Source organism: Ranitomeya imitator, chromosome 10, assembly GCF_032444005.1.
Source record: "Ranitomeya imitator isolate aRanImi1 chromosome 10, aRanImi1.pri, whole genome shotgun sequence".
Taxonomy (NCBI): Eukaryota; Metazoa; Chordata; class Amphibia; order Anura; family Dendrobatidae; genus Ranitomeya; species Ranitomeya imitator.
Window position 1 is genome coordinate 126,945,044 of NC_091291.1, and position 18,924 is coordinate 126,963,967.

Consider the following 18,924-nt stretch of genomic DNA (forward strand, 5'->3'; position numbering starts at 1 on the left):
ACGATTTTTAACCAGAAGGTCACCCAAATTTTTTGTACGTTTGTACGCAAATCTTGGTGATTTATTGTTAGTGCCAATAATTCCATATCGTTTTGTAACACATGCCAGTTCTTATTTATAGCCACATAAATTTCTTTATCTATTAGACTATGCGTGAAGGTGAATACAAATTTTTTATGATCCTTCTCATGTGGGAGGGGCCGTACAGTTTTCTTACCTTTTTTTTAGCAGATCTTTTTGTGTGAGCTTCCCCACTCTGTTCGGCTGCTAACAATATATTAGATGGATAGTTTCTGTTCCAAAAATTCGTTTTCAGCTCAGCAATTTGTTCTTGAAATGTCACTTCATTATTATTAATTTTTCTATACCGCACCATTTGGCTGTAGGGTCTGCTATTTCTTGTGTGAAACGGGTGGGCGCTATTGAAATGCAACAAGTTATTTGTTGCTGTAGGTTTTTTATGTACTTTCGTGTTAAACTAACCATCCACTATCTCAATTTTCACGTCTAGAAAATCCACCATGTTTCCTCCGAAACAGGCTGTGAATTGCATATTGTCCTCGTTCACTACATTAAGATGGGCCACAAAAGCATCACTCTTTCTTAGACCCGTCCCAGACGATGAAAACATCGTCCGCGAATCTTAAATACGTTCGCGTATATTTTAAGAAGGGATTTGCATCTGATGTTATATATTTTTCCTCGAAAACTGCAAGAAAAAGGTTAGCAAAAACACATGCGACGGGCGTACCCATCGCAGTTCCCATGCATTGTAGAAACCATTTATCAATAAATTTAAACGCATTGTGTGAAAGAACAAATTCTAGGCTTTCTGCAATAAATGCAATAAAATTTTGATCTTTATCGGTATTTGCCAAAAATTGTTCGTATTGCCTCAATGCCCTTTGCTTGGGGTATCCTTGTATATAAGTTGACTACATCTATTGATACTAGGGCAAAAGTTGGTTGCCAATCTATTGATTGTAAGGATGTTAGAAAGTCCCCAGAGTCTTTCACAAACGATGGGATTTTCTGCAGTAGCGGTTTCAGTAGCTGATTGAGAAATTTAGACAAAGGTTCTGTTAATGATCCGATTCCGAATATTATAGGACGCCCGGGTGGGTGTGTGGCGTTTTTATGTATCTTTGGCAAACTATACCAATGTGGTATATTAGCGTGTTCTGGTAATAGTTTTTCAGCTTTATTTTTCATCAAGGTACCCTTTGCTACATATTTGTTTAATAACGTTCTCAGTTTCTCTTTAAATTTAACAGTAGGATTGTAGTCAAGAGCGATATAGGTAGTTTTATCGTTTAGTTGAGACATCGCTTCCTTGATGTAATAGTTTTTATCTAAAATGACTAAATTGCCGCCCTTGTCCGCCTTTCTTATGACTACGTCATCCCACTGCTGCATTTCTCGTATTGCCCGTTCTTCACTGGTAGATAAATTCTTCTTGGGTTTACGATGTAAGATAGCCTCCACATCTTTTACTACCAGATCTTGGAATAAATCAATATAATTGCCTGGAGAATTTTGGAGATTTTATTCTTATCGTCTATTAGTTTTGGCTGTAAGTAGGTCGTTAGTTGGCATTTTAAGGATAAGCGTGATTTTGTGGCATGTTTGAAAGCAGAAGGGAAAGTTCCAGAAGTTAGTGATTGGTTGAATAGATGGGTTAGTGATGGGTTTAGTGTGGTGGTGAGGTTGGCGAGGAGGTGGGATGGGGTCTAGTGCACAAGTGGTGAGGTGTGATTTGGAGAGGAGACAATTAAGCTCCCCTTCAGTGATGTTGGAGAGGGAGGTTATGGTGGAAGGCCATTGGTCTGGTATACAAAGGGGTTGTGATGGTTGAACAATAAAGACTTGCCTTGTTTGGTCGATCTTATTTTTCAGAGATGAGGGAGGTTGGAGGGGGCAGTGGGGGGCGGAGCAGGGAGTCAAACGTTTTGAATAACTGTTTGGGGTTGTAGGATAAGGAAGATATAAGGGTTGTGAAGTAGGCCTCTTTAGCAGAGGTGAGGGCAGATTTGAAAGCGAGTGTTGCTTTTTTGAGTGCAGTGAAATCATCTTGCAAATTTGTTTTCTTTCAATGCCGGTCTCCAACCCTGGACCCTTGCCGAAGCTTTTTAGTGATGTTATTGTGCCAGGGTTGTCTATTGATACTTTGGACTCTGCCATGAACTAGAGGGGCGACCGTGTCAATAGCTGATGCGAGAGAAAAGCAGTGCACTGTCTGTGTCATGGAGTGAGGATATGGATGTCAGTGGTAGGATAGTCATAGAGCATGTGGGTGTCTAGGTGTGCGAGGTGCACATGTTGCTGGACATGGGTGACATGAGAGGAGGACAGGAACGAGAAAGTGAGTAGATGGTGGTCTGCTAGAGGGAGAAGGGAGGTTGTGAAGTTAGATAGACAGCAGACGGGTGAAGATCAGGGCTAATGTATGTCCATCTGTGTGGGATGCTGAGGAGGACCACTGAGTAAGTCCAAAAGATTAAGTAAGAGACAGGCGTTTGGAGGCTGTAGACTGAAGGGTATCAGTAGGGATGTTGAAGTCAACCATGATGAAAGTGGGAATGTCAGTGGAAAAAGTGAGAGACAGGTAGAGAATTGGTCAATAAAGGCAATGGCCAGGTCCCGGAGGTCGGTATATGACTGCCACTTGGAGGTTGGAGGAAGAGTAGATTTCTGATAGAGTGGTCTTTAAAAGAGGGGAGGATAAGGGAGGGTAGAGGTGGGATTGGGTTAAAGGTGCAGTTAGAAGAAAGGAGAAGACCCACTCCTCCACCATGTTTGTTACTGGGGCGAAGAGTGTGAGTGAAGTGGAGGCTACCATAACACAGCGCAGCAGGGGAGGCGGTGTCAGAGGCACACAGCCATGTTTCTGTGAGGCCGAGGAAGGCAAGATTGCGAGAGAAAAAGGTCATGAATCACGTGATGCTTATTGCAGATGGAACGGGCATTCTAGAGTCCTCCAGAGACAGAGAGCAGGTGGGTGGGCGTCAAGGGCATGGGCTTTACATTTGGAGGATTGTAGTAGTTAATATTAAATAGGGAGCAGTAGTAGGGGGTAGTAATGGGAGGTATTAGCTGTGGGGGTCCAGGATTGAGAGATATGTCGCTAGCCGTGAGGAGAAGCAGAGAGAGGGAGAGCAGGTGGAAGAAGGAGAGTGGCTGGCTTGTATTTATTAGGAGAGATCTCAGGTTGAGGAGCAGGTCAGGTGGGGAGGAAAGAGGGAATGGGAGATGATTATTTGGTTAGAGGGTGCTGGGGTTTGGGGATAGCAAAGGAGAGTGAGGATTAGTGGAGCAAACACTGTAAGGGCATATGTAAACATGGTGAAGGAGTAAGGGTACTGTCACACAGTGCAATTTTGATCGCTACGACGGCACGATTCGTGACGTTCGAGCGATATAGTTACGATATCGCAGTGTCTGACACGCTCCTGCGATCAGGGACCCCGCTGAGAATCGTACGTCGTAGCAGATCGTTTGAAACTTTCTTTCGTCGTCTAGTGTCCCGCTGTGGCGGCATGATTGCATGGTGTAACATATATCGTATACGATGTGCGCATAGTAACCAACGGCTTCTACATCGCACATACGTCATGAAATTATCGCTCCAGCGTCGTAGATTGCAAAGTGTGACAGCAGTCTACGACGCTGGAGCGATATTGTTACGACGCTGAAGCGTCACGAATCGTGCCGTCGTAGCGATGAAAATTGCACTGTGTGACGGTACCCTTAGATGGGTTAATAGAAAAGCTAGGTCTAAGTAATAAGAAGTGCATATTCAGCAGACATACCCAAAGGAGACAGAAGCCTAGTGTGGGGTCCTGACTCCTGCCATGACTAACTGCAGTTGAGTTGACTGCAGCTTCTGTATACTTCGCTGTAGGTGTACTTTGCAGCAGGGACGCGTGCTTGCACCCCATACACGTGCACCCCTTAGAATGCTACTAATTTTATAGGACTGAGTAGAGGATCAGGTGAGAGGGATTGTGGGAGCTGGTTTGGAATAAATTACCAGCTGGCCAGCATACCTGGGGTGGATAGATGATCAAAGACTCTAGACCTGGCAACATCTATGTGCTATAACACCTTTCACCAGATAACATCTATAGTGACGTCAACCATGAATTTACAACAGTGAGTATTGAGTACAACGCAACAAATGAATTATAGCAAAGATTCAGCACGCAGTGTTACACCATTAACAATTTTTGCAGGATTATAACACTGCTTGCTATCATCTGCTGCTTTATCTACTGTATATAGAGGTGTTAACAGTCATTGTTTTGGAGGAGGAGGAGGTGAGCTGTGACATCTATTGTGACTGGTGGATATTGTGTTATCAGTCATTGCAATCTTGCATGATATTGAGAGTGCTGGAAAGCTTTCAGAACCGAAAAAGAAGCAAGAATTTAGTGTAAGGCCAAGCGGTGAGTATAAGAGTAGTAAGATTTCAGATTTTCTTTTTTATATAATGATATTTAGATTGTGAGCCCCATCGTGGACAGCGATGACAAAGTGTGCAAAACTGTAAAGCGCTGCGGAATGTGTTGGTGCTTTATAAAAATAAAGATTTTTATTATAATATGGATATAATTGAAAACAAACACTTTTTTAATAATACACTGAACATAAAAGCCTGACTTAAGCAGCAGGTCATTTTTAGATGAATCGTTCTGTTTAAGAGTGAATAATATGAAAGTTTCGGTTCTTAGGGTACGATCTCACGGTCAGTAAAGCAGCGGGTTGGACACTGTACTTCCGCATCATCCAGATGTGACAGCATAGTGGATGGGATTTCAACAAATCCCATGTCCACTATGCGTTCACAGACACCCGCGGCTTATCTGCGGAAACGGACGTGTGGAGCGACTTTCCAGACCGCAACATGTCTATTCATCCTGTGGAGACGCTTAGTCTCCGCAAGAGAAATGTCACCCATACAATGTACTGGGACGCGGTGAATCCGCACGGTTCAATGAACACATGCGGATCACCTGCGTTCAATAACCGGCAGCGCTTTGGACGGAGCGGACATGTGCTACATCCATAGCACTGCCGGTTACTGACTGTGGGAGTGTAGCCTTATAATTAAGGAGGTTTTTTCCCACAATTGATGCAGATCTTGCACACTACAGATCCCTTGACGTACGATGTCTCTGTCAACCTTCGATTGCTGTGTCTGTTTCTCTGACGACATTGACATCTCGCTTTCATATGTGACAATACTGTCGTCAGCGGCCGCTAGTAGAGCCCCATCTGTAGTGTGAACAGAGCTTTATTTAAACTCCTAAATATACTTGTAAGTCTTGCCAGTATTTAACCACCAACCTGCTGGAGTAAGATGTAGCAAATGTATTAAGAAGAGCATGCCTCCTAACGAATACGGTGAATATTTGGGCCGTCTGTGCCATAAAATGAAATGAATGAGGAACATTTCTGCAACTTTCTAGTGGATTAATGATGAGCGAGTATACTCGTTGCTCGGGTGGTCTCCGAGTATTCGTGAGTGCTCGGAGATTTAGTTTTCATCGCAGCAGCTGCATGATTTACGGCTGCTAGGCAGCTTGAATACAAATGGGGGAATTCCCTAGCAACCAGGCAACCCCCTAATACCTAATAAGAATATACTCACTCTCGGACGCGCCCTGCTTCTTTCCGGCAGCCTTCCTTCCTAAGAATCAGCGCTTAAAGGACCTTCGGTGACGTCCCGGCTTGTGATTGGTCGCGTGAGCGGTCACATGGGCCGTCGCGCGACCAATCACAAGCCGCGACATCACCGAAGGTCTTTCAAGCGCTGATTCTAAGGAAGGAAGACTGCCGGTTAGTACCAGGGCGCGTCAGAGGGTGAGTATAGCAATATTTTTTATTTTAATTCTTTCTTTTACACTTAAATATGGATTCCGATACAGACTTCCGATATTGCAAACATATCAGAACTCGGTATCGGAATTCCGATACCAGATTCAGAAGATCGCCGACCTCATGGCCGACCCCACACGGGGTCGGGTCGGGTTTCATGAAACCCGACCTTGCCAAAAGTCGGCGACTTCTGAAAATGGCCGACCCTTTTCGCTCAACCCTATTTGTTAGTGCTCAGAGATCTAGTTTTTGTCTATGCAGCTGCATGATTTATGGCTGCTAGACAGGCTGAATACATGTGACGATTGCCTGTTTGTTAGGGAATCTCCACATGTATTCAGCCTGTCTAGCAACCGTAAATCATGCAGCTGCTACGACAAAAACTAAATCTCCGAGCACGCACAAATTCTCGGAGACCACCCGAGTGCTCGAGGAGACTCGAGCAGCAATGCTATTCGCTCATCACTAGATATGATAGCAAATTTGCAGCACAGTTATTGGTTGCGCTTGACCACTTTTTTTTTTTTTTTTTAAATAGTGCTGGAATTGGTGTGGATAGCCAGAAAGTTGCAAAATACTTTAGACACACACCTCTCGCACCAATTTTTGTGACTTTTTCAATCTGGAAAACCATCATAGAGTTAGTATAAATTCCATTTAAAGGGAATCTTTTGGCTTTTGTTTTCTATGTAATTTGAAAGCAACATATATGGGCAGAGACTCCGATTCCAGGGATTTGTCACTTGCTCAGCAGTTTGCAGTAGTTTCAGCACAAATCAGATTATCATTAGAGGACTAGGTGTCGTGTGCCAAGCAGTCAGCCTAATCTTTGTAACCCCCGCCTCCATCACTGATTGGCAGCTTGCTGTTGTGTGGGCGGAGTTATATACACATCAGCATTCTGAGCACCGCTACATTTACACCATAGGAAAAAGGATCATATGAAAACTGCGCAAAGTGGCCCAGAAAGGGACCCATTGCTAGAATCAGGCTCTCTGACCCTGGATCATGCTTCTATCAGATTCCATATCAGAAACCTGCTGACAGATTCCCTTTAATTAATCAGACTGAATGTTGCAGTAAGTATCAGTCATGCAACTAAATTCTATGTAATTGTTGAACATGCCAGGTCCATCAGAGCCGGCGCCATTCCTACTGGTGGCTTTCCTTTGTAGGCCACAGGTGGGTTTTCCAGGCTAAGGACCCTCCTTTTAGAGTCGGAAACACTTTTAACCAACTTACTTGCTTCGTATTTGACGTTAATAACCAGAATTCATCCGTCTTCTCCGAATCAGTAATTACTACAAGTTTCATAAGCCCAATAGTAGTAAAAGGATTATTCTGGTTAGACAGGACTTGATAAATCTGCGGACATGTGGTGTAGGCTGTGTAATGGTCTTTTTCTGCACCCCTATTGGACGGGTAGTGGACAAGCCTCATTGATGCGACAGCCTTGATGTGAGCCTTGCATGCTTATTTTGTGAAAGCAACCTCAGTTTAAAAAAAACAACTGAAAAAATAGGGCATAAATAAATGCAATACCCCATAAAATATAGGGCTCTATTTTCCTGTACCACCTGAAATCCAACCTCAAATTTTTGCCATACCTTCACAAAAAAATTCAAAATTTTAGTTTTTTGTATTTCTAATTTTTTAAACTTTGCCTTAGAAAATTTCCAGTGTGCCCACAGTTTAAGTTCACTTTGCAGATAAAGTTGTGTGTCCCTAAGGAATAACTTACGAATTATATCCTGCATTTTTACCAATTTTCAACCGCTAATTTTCAGTTGTCTCTGAGCTAGTGGGTGGATACGAACTGATACGACGATGTGTTCTGTACACAGTGCACTCAGAGACACCAGGGATTTCTGCGAGGCTATACCTGTGCTGGTTATTATCAGGGCATTTCAAATTTAACAAACTTCATCAGGACAAACCTGATGAAAAAGTTTAACTTTGAAAAGCATTTACAGTAAACCGCACAGAAATAACCCGTGTCTCCTGGTATCTTTGGCCGTGCAGTGAACCCCATTTCTCCATTGTTTCTTTTTGTCTTTATGTAGCACAGGGCCATAAGCAGCATGGAGAACATTATACAGCCATACTGTCCAGTGTAGCTATAAATCCGGCTCTGGGATGAGAGAAACACAAAAGGGGCTGTAACCCGATCCATAAGTGAGCTCCTTTGTCTTGAGCGAGATGATTTGGAGATGTTTTTCCGAATGAATGATTAGCTCAAGAGTAAAAAATGGTGCAAATCGATTTGCAGGACCTGGTCCAACAGCCGCTTAAAGTAATCTATGGTTGTTGGATGGAACCCTTTGAATTGCCACTTACGTGGCACCATGTGCGGCTCCTCTTTTGATTAGCTAGCCTGACACAATGTCATGTGTCATGGTGTGACGCACATGTGATGTCATTGCAGGCCGGCTAATCGATAGATGAGCCGCTACCAGCCAGTAAAAGGTGGTTCAATAGGCTGCCACAGATAACGGACAATTCTCAAGAGTCCTGCAAATAAATTTGCACCAACTCTATTTAGGAGGCAGTAGCAGGGAAAAAGAAGTGGCTCATAAGTGAAGAAAGAATAATAATTATATGATGAGATATATGGCAAAGTTTTCTTTTCATTATCGACTTATGAAAAGTTTGAAAAATTTGAAGCGACAGTAACCCATTTGAGATCATGGATGGAATGGTCATTTGTGGGCAACTTCATGAGACCGTAGAGTCCTAGTCAAAAAACTGCTAAGATTTATTTTATGTATTGCTTACAGCAAACCTGCTTTTTAAACGCCACCAGTTAAATTTGCTGAAATTAAAATTTTTGATTTACTCTTAATCTTCCACATAATACAGACAGTCAAAAAAATAAAGAGAATTTTTTTTTTTTTAAATAGTTTGACTTTATTTTGTGGTGATTGGACAAAAGACAAGTAATAAAGTTAGTAATGGTTATAACATGCTGTACTGTATACTGTGCACAGTCTTCCGAGACTCCTACAGCAGATCACAGCGGATTCACTACCCTAGAATTGTGATGTATTGACAGACATAAATTAAAAAAAAAAAAAAAATCAATTTTGTACATTATGGATATAAATGCTAGTAAGCAAAAAAAAAAAAAAAAAGTAACTGAAATGTAAGTGCACACAAAAGTCAATTTTGTAAGATGGTGAATGGTCATATATATGGCTGTAGAGAACACAGGACGGGCTTGTCTAATAATCTTCTACAGCTCCAGTGGTCAACGTCAAAGCTCGTGGCTCTTCTTCTACAAGTCACATGTCCCTCATTTGATGACCACTGGCTGTCCTTGAAGTTGTCCACCATACTTGTATGGAGTCTATTTTTTTTTTATCCATGGTGGTGGCATAAGTCCATTTTACACAATCTTCTTCACCAGTCTTGATTTTAAAATTGTATTTTGACCGAGGAAAGGAATTTGTAAACCCACAAATAGTTCTTTATTGGAATGAAATGCAAAAAAAAATGACATGTAACCTATTGACTAAGGTCACTGCAAACAAAATGGGTAAACTAAAGCATAAAAATGATTTGTAGAATATGTTAACATCTGAAAGCATGGTCTCTTATTCCCAAAATCTCTGGCGTGACTATCAAATGACCATCTGAAAGACTAAAAGCTATGTCTAACTAGTATCATCAAAGGGCATATTCTGTGGTTTCTAAGCAGGGGCACCATTGTGCTGTGCCCCGTTCTTTGTTCTCTGGCACATTTTGAGTAGCGTACGTACGACAAGCCCTCGGTAATACATAGCTTACCCCACCATTCTCTTCCTAAGGTAAAGTGAACTGTCCTTATCCTGACGCAAGAAACAAGTCCCGTACAGAGTCAATTCCACTTGTATGCACGTTGGCAGTCCGCAAAGGTTGGCTTCTGGTTCTTACTATAATGCCCTTTATACCTCCAGTGGGGAAAAAAAGTTTGTAAATACTTTTGGTCTCTTTTGGAATAGCACCAATGAAAAAGAAAAAAGGTTTCAGCATAGTTTGTTTTAATGCAATAAGTGTCAAAGTGTCTCTCTGCTTCCACGTCAGCTGGACATGGCCACCTGCTGCAATCTAGAACAAAAATCTGGATTTTTGGTCTGTCTTAGGAATCTTTCTCTTTTGAGAGGCCAAACTGTGGAAAAACATGTGTAGCTTTTCCAATATTCTACAAGTATTATTTCACAGTCCTAAAAATGTATTCAAAGAATTAAAAAAAAGCCTAAGATGTCTCAATGCCGAGGAAGAGGCACATGGCTTCTGTACTCCAAAAAATAAAGAAAGCTCAAGCGTTGTGCATACAAGAGGAATTTACTGCATTTTAATAGGTATATATTTCAGACTAGAACGCGGGGTAGATTTGCAGACAAGCCAGGGAGAAGGATCAGGCGCACAGAACAGACAAGCACAAGATTAAGATCTCATCAACCTAACCCTCATGGAAAATGGAGTAAAAAAAAAAAAAAATGAATCTACAGAAGTAAATCTATGTTACCAGATACAATGTCATATATGACAGTAGGGACTGAAGGAGACTGCACCCATGTCTACGTCAAGAGGGAAGAACCTATGTCACCACCTAAAAGGCTTCGAAAATTGGTATACACCAATAACTGTCCAGACCCGATAGTCTACATAGGAGAACACCACTCCTGGAACTAAAATTAAGTTTTACATTTGTTTAACCCTACTTTTATGGGTTGCGTAATTTAGTCAATGTACAGTGTTAACATAATATATAACCTAGTGGTCACTACCGTTATTTGGAAGCCATTCTTCTACGCCACATTTATGGCATCACAGATGGGTTTAGGTGCCATCATTGTCATGGTCTCTAAAATAATCATTAATTCCTAGATCATTATTGCTATCATTCAAGAAGGAAACAAAGGCATTCCCAACATTAGGGAGAGCAGCAGTAAGAAGACCGGGACTGTATGTGTTACCTGGTAGGCAAGGAGTTATCTACGTAGTGAAATGGATGACAGTGAAGCTCTACTGGTGAAATGTATATTTGTCTGTACGCGAGTAAAAATGAAATCAACGATCCTAAAAAAAGAAAAGTACATATTGACATAATGTACATATGATAAAGAACCTCCATCCAGATATGTTACTTTATATTCAGCTTGAGTCACGTGAAATGTGCAATTTATATCGAATACGTATCCGAGGAGTTGAATGATGGAAAATCTGTCAGCAGTCCCAGCTTAAGAAGACAAATTATATCCCGGATCAAAAATGGGATGTCAAAACGTTTGGTTGTTATTTTATTGCCCTAAATAAAACCCTTCTGAACATTACCAAAGGATGCTGGATGTAAATTGGTTATGAATAAGAATTAAACAAATGTTAGCAGAGTGAAAGAAAAAAAAAGGTCATTGTAAATTCATCTAAAAAATAAAAAAATGAATAAAAGTAATAATAATAAAAAAAAAAAGTCCTCCAGCATTTTTATAAACACCCTGTCCTAGAAGGGATTACGTTTTTTCCTTAGCATTAAAATTCTGGATAAGCCAAGGAAATTACTAAACGACTTTACTGGACCAAATAAACAAACAACCACCTTCCAGGTCGAATGTACAAATGGAATTGGAGGACATGAAATTACTCTCCTCCACCTTCCTCCCCTCTACTTCTGCTGTGAGAAAAAGAACATGGACAACTCACGGTCACAACCACAAAGAAAACAAAAAAGCAAGGAATGTGAGGCCAAAAGGTTTTATAATGGAAATCCATGGGGGGGGGAAATAATATTGATGAGATATGGGGAGTTGACAGGTAGGGGGTTTAGGAATCATTCAGACCTTTCAAAACAGAGGAACAATGTAGAAGAAGGCCACATTTTTACACCAGAGACTCCAAACCTCCTTCTCTTTCTTTAAGATCATGTCTCAGGCATGCAAGGCAGTCAGCAGCAGGGACATCCATCGAAACCTCATAACACAGGTATCTCTCACAATGAGAGTGTATGGCCCAAGCACCACAAATGACAAGAAGAGGTCAAAAAGCATGCACTCATACACACCAAGGCAACAACACTGCAACCGTCAGGATGGGTCAGTGGAAAGATGAATGCAACCAACCGCTTATGAATGTGGGTCAGCACTTCAATACAAAATTCTGCTTCATCTCCCCCCAGTAATCCCTGATTTGTCTTGAATAAGGCCCTTATGAGGTGCATGGTCCTCACGTATTACCTGCAAATAACAAACTCTGTTACATAAAATTGTGCCCACCCATGGGGATTTTGGTCTGGTTGCGTCATCGGAAGTCAGACACGTCCACACATCTACAGACATTGCCTTCTCCTTCCTCCCCCCACACACAAAATATAAAAAGCAATAAGTTTACAAAAATAGAAAATAATTACAGCAGTGGATGGCGGGGAGAGGAGGGAAAGGGAGCCGGCCAGAAAGGAGGAAGATAAGTTGGTCTTGGATTATTTGGCTGAGCAGTATAATATTGGGGGATTATTCAGTGCATCTTCCACCAGGTGAAGCTCTTGCTGGTCAATAAGAACATCCTTCACGCATCCTATGAAGCCAGTGTTGTATGCCTTGGGTAGTTTGTATGAGACGCTCAGTTTTTCTATTCCACCTGTAGGCAGAGAAAAATACAACAAAGTTAGACAATATTAAAGGAGTTGTCTGAAATGCCTCATCAGAATGTAATCCCGGAAGCGCATGAGCACCATTGCTCCATCCAATGTCCGAGACAGCCGAGTACACTGCTCGGTTATCTCCATCAGTCTCGGAGACAACAAATGGAGCTACGTGATAGCTTGCCAAAATAGGACAACCCATGTAGAAAAACCACCATAAAATGTATTCATCGCTACATCTAAAGAGGGAGCAGCCATAAAAATAGGATCTGAACCAATGGTTTTTGTCAGCACAGATGGCCTAAGGCTACTCTATACAAGTTTTTTGAGGCGTTCAAACACTACAAGTGGTTCAAGTGGAGACCACTTTTTGGAAGCAGTTTTTATTTTCCTGAAGCGTTTTGGAAGAATTTTTCTTCCCTTCAGTGTTTTTTTGTTTTATTTTTTGCAGCCATTTTCTTTGGCAGTGCCTAGATTGGACCATATTCCATCAGGAAGTAACATGCACTCCTTTTTGTCCCCCCACCAATTGTTTTGAAAAAAAAAAACCCTCAATAGCTCCTTGTATGTAAAGTGGATGGATTTTGGAATGAGGCAAATTTTCTGAAATAACTCAAAGTGAATACAGCCTAAGACCAGGCATGTCCAGTAATCATCCGTGAGAACAGATCCAGCAGCAATCCGTTGACAAGGATTTGTTTTTTGCTAACTGGATTGATTGGAAGAGAACTACAGGTCCTTCTCAAAAAATTAGCATATAGTGTTAAATTTCATTATTTACCATAATGTAATGATTACAATTAAACTTTCATATATTATAGATTCATTATCCACCAACTGAAATTTGTCAGGTCTTTTATTGTTTTAATACTGATGATTTTGGCATACAACTCCTGATAACCCAAAAAACCTGTCTCAATAAATTAGCATATTTCACCCATCCAATCAAATAAAAGTGTTTTTTAATAACAAACAAAAAAACCATCAAATAATAATGTTCAGTTATGCACTCAATACTTGGTCGGGAATCCTTTGGCAGAAATGACTGCTTCAATGCGGCGTGGCATGGAGGTAATCAGCCTGTGACACTGCTGAGATGTTATGGAGGCCCAGGATGCTTCAATAGCGGCCTTAAGCTCATCCAGAGTGTTGGGTCTTGCGTCTCTCAACTTTCTCTTCACAATATCCCACAGATTCTCTATGGGGTTCAGGTCAGGAGAGTTGGCAGGCCAATTGAGCACAGTAATACCATGGTCAGTAAACCATTTACCAGTGGTTTTGGCACTGTGAGCAGGTGCCAGGTCGTGCTGAAAAATGAAATCTTTATCTCCATAAAGCATTTCAGCCGATGGAAGCATGAAGTGCTCCAAAATCTCCTGATAGCTAGCTGCATTGACCCTGCCCTTGATGAAACACAGTGGACCAACACCAGCAGCTGACATGGCACCCCACACCATCACTGACTGTGGGTACTTGACACTGGACTTCAGGCATTTTGGCATTTCCTTCTCCCCAGTCTTCCTCCAGACTCTGGCACCTTGATTTCCGAATGACATGCAAAATTTGCCTTCATCAGAAAAAAGTACTTGGGACCACTTAGCAACAGTCCAGTGCTGCTTCTCTGTAGCTCAAAAGTGGCTTTACCTGGGGAATGCGGCACCTGTAGCCCATTTCCTGCACACGTCTGTGCACGGTGGCTCTGGATGTTTCCACACCAGACTCAGTCCACTGCTTCCTCAGGTTCCCCAAGGTCTGGAATCGGTCCTTCTCCACAATCTTCCTCAGGGTCCGGTCTCCTCTTCTCATTGTACAGCGTTTTCTGCCACATTGTTTCCTTCCAACAGACTTACCATTGAGGTGCCTTGATACAGCACTCTGGGAACAGCCTATTTGTTGAGAAATTTCTTTCTGGGTCTTACCCTCTTGCTTGAGGGTGTCAATGATGGCCTTCTTGACATCTGTCAGGTCGCTAGTCTTACCCATGATGGGGGTTTTGAGTAATGAACCAGGCAGGGAGTTTATAAAAGCCTCAGGTATCTTTTGCATGTGTTTAGAGTTAATTAGTTGATTCAGAAGATTAGGGTAATAGGTCGCTTAGAGAACCTTTTCTTGATATGCTAATTTATTGAGACAGGTTTTTTGGGTTATCAGGAGTTGTATGCCAAAATCATCAGTATTAAAACAATAAAAGACCTGACAAATTTCAGTTGGTGGATAATTAATCTATAATATATGAAAGTTTAATTGTAATCATTACATTATGGTAAATAATGAAATTTAACACTATATGCTAATTTTTTGAGAAGGACCTGTATTTAAAGGATCTGTTGGCCATAGGCTTCAATGTTAACAAAACCGGATCCAGTTGAAATCGAAATATGTTTAAACGGACGAAAAAGTTGCGTGTGCACAACCATGTTTGTCAAATGGATTGCGGCTGTATCCGTTCTGACGGATGATTACTGGACATGTGAACATAGCCTAAGCCAAGGTAGCACAACCTCAAGCTAAGTGAGCCGAGAATAGTGCTGTATAATTGTGGCACTGCTTTTCTGAAGTCTCGTTAGCCAATTAGGAGTATATGCCGAACGTGTCCTGTGGCCACCAAAATCCCAGTGTTGGCTAAAAAAAAAAAAAGTCTACTTTGGGCCGGTATGAGTAGATCGCCGTTGGAAGCATAAAATGGAGATATGTTGGAGTCTAATTCCGCTACATAGTCTGTATGTTATTAACTAGTTCACGTTGCCTCAGTTATCTCAATGTCTACGCAGACCTGGTCGGAAAGCCCCTCTTTTTATATGAAGATCATGAAATGGCGTGGATCATTCAGGCTTGCCCTGACTTGATGGAACATGAGTAGAAGAACACTGGACAGGATTAGCTATCCTCTCATCTCAATTACCACTTGGCCGTTCCACTCGAATCATTGCAGTCTACTGAGCCGCGCACAACATTAAATATAGAGATACAAAAGCTTTTAGCACAACATCAATTATCTACTCTGCTTTCTTCCATATGAAGCGCATGGCATACAGGATCTGTTCCTGCCATTTTTTTTTTGCATTTTCAAATTTTTGTGTCGAGGCATCTGTGCTTTTATTTATCAGGGCGTGTGAGAATGGAGTAATCTTGGCCGTCCAGCTGTTGCTAAGCGGCAGCTTCTAAGACGCTCAGACTCATTTTCCTTTTATTCGGGGACACAAATGGTGCTGATCTGTCAGATTTTCACTGCAAACATAATTTGTGTCTCCTGTGCATGTACTGTGTGATGGTGAAAAAAAAACACATCACTCAACCAATGTGGGTGAACGTAAAAACAGTCAAAATTAGCTTAAGAAAAATCTGCACCTTTCACGGTCTGTTAGAACGTCTAAAACTCTGTAACAATTGATTTATTAAAGGGGTATTCCCATCTTATAAAGTGAAGACCTATTGCTAGGATAGGGCATGGCTATATGATCAGTGAGGTACTAATTCTTGGACCACATTAATCTTGAAAATAAAAGGACATCAGCCATCCTCCTTTCTAAAGATGCACATACACCTTAGATGACTGTTGGCCGAATGAACGCTTTCTTGACTACTACGAACTAAGCGTTCAAGTATTGTCAATGAAATAGGGGAGAAAGCCACTGTCAGACACTTTTGGCGATAAACTTATCTATTGTAGAAACAAATGTCTTCAGCATTTCAGTTTACATACGCCAATCCTTCTTTCCCTCCGTTATAGTCTGTTGGAGGAGACTCTCATGAGGCTCCCTTTAGATGGATGTCAGATCTCGCTGACATTGATGCGTAACCTTTAGTTTTCCCTCAAGAGGTACACCAGGCCTCCTGGCTGTGCAGGGACCGCTAGCTGGTCGTATTCAGTAGAAAGGGTGTCTAGGGTACCATGGTGCATGGCAAGGGTACATCTGTGCATGGCAAGGGTATATTGGTGCACGGCAAGGGTTCATCTGTGCATGGCAAGGGTATATTGGTGCATGGCAAGGGTTCATCTGTGCATGGCAAGGGTATATTGGTGCACGGCAAGGGTTCATCTGTGCATGGCAAGGGTATATTGGTGCATGGCAAGGGTTCATCTGTGCATGGCAAGGGTATATTGGTGCACGGCAAGGGTTCATCTGTGCATGGCAAGGGTATATTGGTGCATGGAAAGGGTATATTGGTGCATGTAAAAGGTACATCTGTGCATGGCAAGGGTTCATCTGTGCATGGCAAGGGTACATCTGTGCATGGCAAAGATACCATGGTGTATGATGAGGATGCTGCAGTGCAGATAATAAAATGAGCATGCAGGGATAAATTGATGGCAGGTAACAGAGTTTGGATGACCATTGATCACAATGTGCTTCGATATCTTAGCAATATACATACAATGGATATATCCATTTCAAGAGAACCTGACTGTCCTCATTACGCTACAGCAGCAGTTGGGGACAGATTTTTTTTTCAAATAACATGTTTTATATGCATTACTAATGCTGCATCTTTGAAGAATGAATTTGTATTCTGTAGCGTCCCACATGCAGTTGCAGCAGGACGAATGCAGAGGGAAATCTCTTCCCACCACACTAGTCATAGGCTGGATCTTCTATTGACACCCTGGATGAGTGATTAGGATCTGGTATCAAACATCTCAGGTCCAAGGCTTCCACAATCAAGATCTGTAAGATTGTGGCAGCCCCTTTTTAAAGAACAGTCAGTCAACCGCTTCAATAATTTTGCGACGTTTTACAATTGTACATGTGAATGAACCAATACGTACCCAACCAGAGGGCACCATCTGTATCCAGTTGTTTTGCACCAAGTGGAGATGATCCAAAGACTGGAGCCTCATTGCCAACTTGTAGAATGCCATCCCTGTTATTTCTGCAAAATATGACATACACAACATGGAGACATGAAGTAACCTTATAAGACATTTTATGAAGTGTAGCAATGACCAGAATGCCGGGACCACAATTAAAGGACAATGTCAATGATGTTGTTAAATTTATACTACACTAGGGTTAACTTACACCCCAATGCTGCATCTCAAATTCCTCTTGTATCCGCCAATCTCTTGGCGCATTCACACAGCCGCCACCTGACCCCAATGTTTTTACAATTTCTGCAATGGCACAGTACATTGTGTCCCTCATACTCCAGCCTTGGCATGTGAAGCATCCAGAGAGATCAGAGCCCCAGTGATTTCCTCCCCCCATGGGCGGCAGCCATCCAAAACCATGGCTTACCAGTCCCCATAGAGAGTCCTGTCCTCCATGGAATGTAATGTGAGTACAAATCCTACATCACCTATCCCCTTACATGCCAAATAGAAGAAACCCTTATATGTACCCAAGCATAAAGATTACCCTAGGCTTTTGATTGTTTGGATCATCTTTACAGTAATCATCTCAAATTAGTTGACCAGTCTTATCCACTCCTTTTGAGATAGTCCTGGATATCCTTAGTTTATACAATCTGGAAAACCCTTGATTAAGATTGGCAAACTATTTTTTCCCATTGTTCATCATTGAACTTTATTAAATGATTTCCCATAGGTCTGTAGGTTATCAGGTGAGACAACATTGTACACACAGGAACAAATTCATGTCTTCTTCACCTCAATGATGGGTTGCATGGTGTTAGTAGCAATAGAGAGAACAGTCCAAAGGAATGCCCTGGAATCCGGAGCAGGCAAGCCCTTGCACGCCTATGTTAGCTTCTCCACCCGTTTGCCATTCTGCAGATGCCTCACTCTATTCTTATCCCAGGGGGCAGTGAAGGGCATAATGTTCAGAGATAATTCCAGGCATATGCTTACTTGACCCAGTGCACCCATTTCCACGTCGACTAACCAATACCAGAAGTCTACTATGATCTTCCGAGGTTAAATTTCGATGAACTTTAAACAGCCTTATTCCATTGACCATTTTGAGTCCTTCCCACTCATTTTTTTTGTTCACATGAATGCTTTTAACATTTTGTTTTACCACATCTTACCTCAGTGCTTTAATGCGAATCCACTGATTGGTGTTAACTGGTACTGTAGAACGGAGGACAACCGGCTTAGATCCTAGATCATAGGTCATCTGAACATATCCTCCTACCACAGCAAGAGCGATGTAGTCGGAGCGTTCTGTTCCTTTTCCACTCCATAGGATGAGACCCTGAGTGGCTTCAGTCTTGATACTCAACTCAAACTGGTTGGTTAGGAGGGCCTTCTCACTGTAGGAAGAAACCACAATCAGTATTCACGTATCCTATGTGTATAGAGCAAGTTGAGGCCTCCACTTGCCTTGAGTACAACAAGATCATTAGGCCTAAAACTGTGAATCCTTTACAGTATATCTATAGAGGACTTACCCATGTATCCATGTTTGGAGGCCTCGTATGGCCCATGTAGCATGTTTGTAAGTTATCCCTCGCCTCGAGCATTATCATTG

At 41.9% G+C, this 18,924-nt stretch overlaps 1 protein-coding gene and 1 long non-coding RNA gene across 11 annotated transcripts in view; one reads left to right on the forward strand and one right to left on the reverse strand.

Annotated features, from left to right (window-relative positions):
• LOC138651735 (uncharacterized) overlaps positions 1-18,924 on the forward strand; it is a 106,564-nt gene that overhangs the window by 63,630 nt on the left and 24,010 nt on the right. The window lies entirely within an intron of this gene.
• Positions 8,921-18,924, reverse strand: part of AGRN (agrin) — a 626,510-nt gene continuing 616,506 nt past the window's right edge. For all 10 annotated transcript variants that reach the window (XM_069742177.1, XM_069742176.1, XM_069742173.1 and 7 more), the window contains 3 exons: positions 18,482-18,706; positions 17,262-17,365; positions 8,921-12,489 (listed from right to left, as the gene is read on the reverse strand). In XM_069742177.1, the coding sequence (XP_069598278.1) occupies positions 12,332-12,489; positions 17,262-17,365; positions 18,482-18,706 (487 nt within the window). In that variant the 3' untranslated portion in view covers positions 8,921-12,331. The remainder of the gene's footprint in view (positions 12,490-17,261; positions 17,366-18,481; positions 18,707-18,924) is intronic.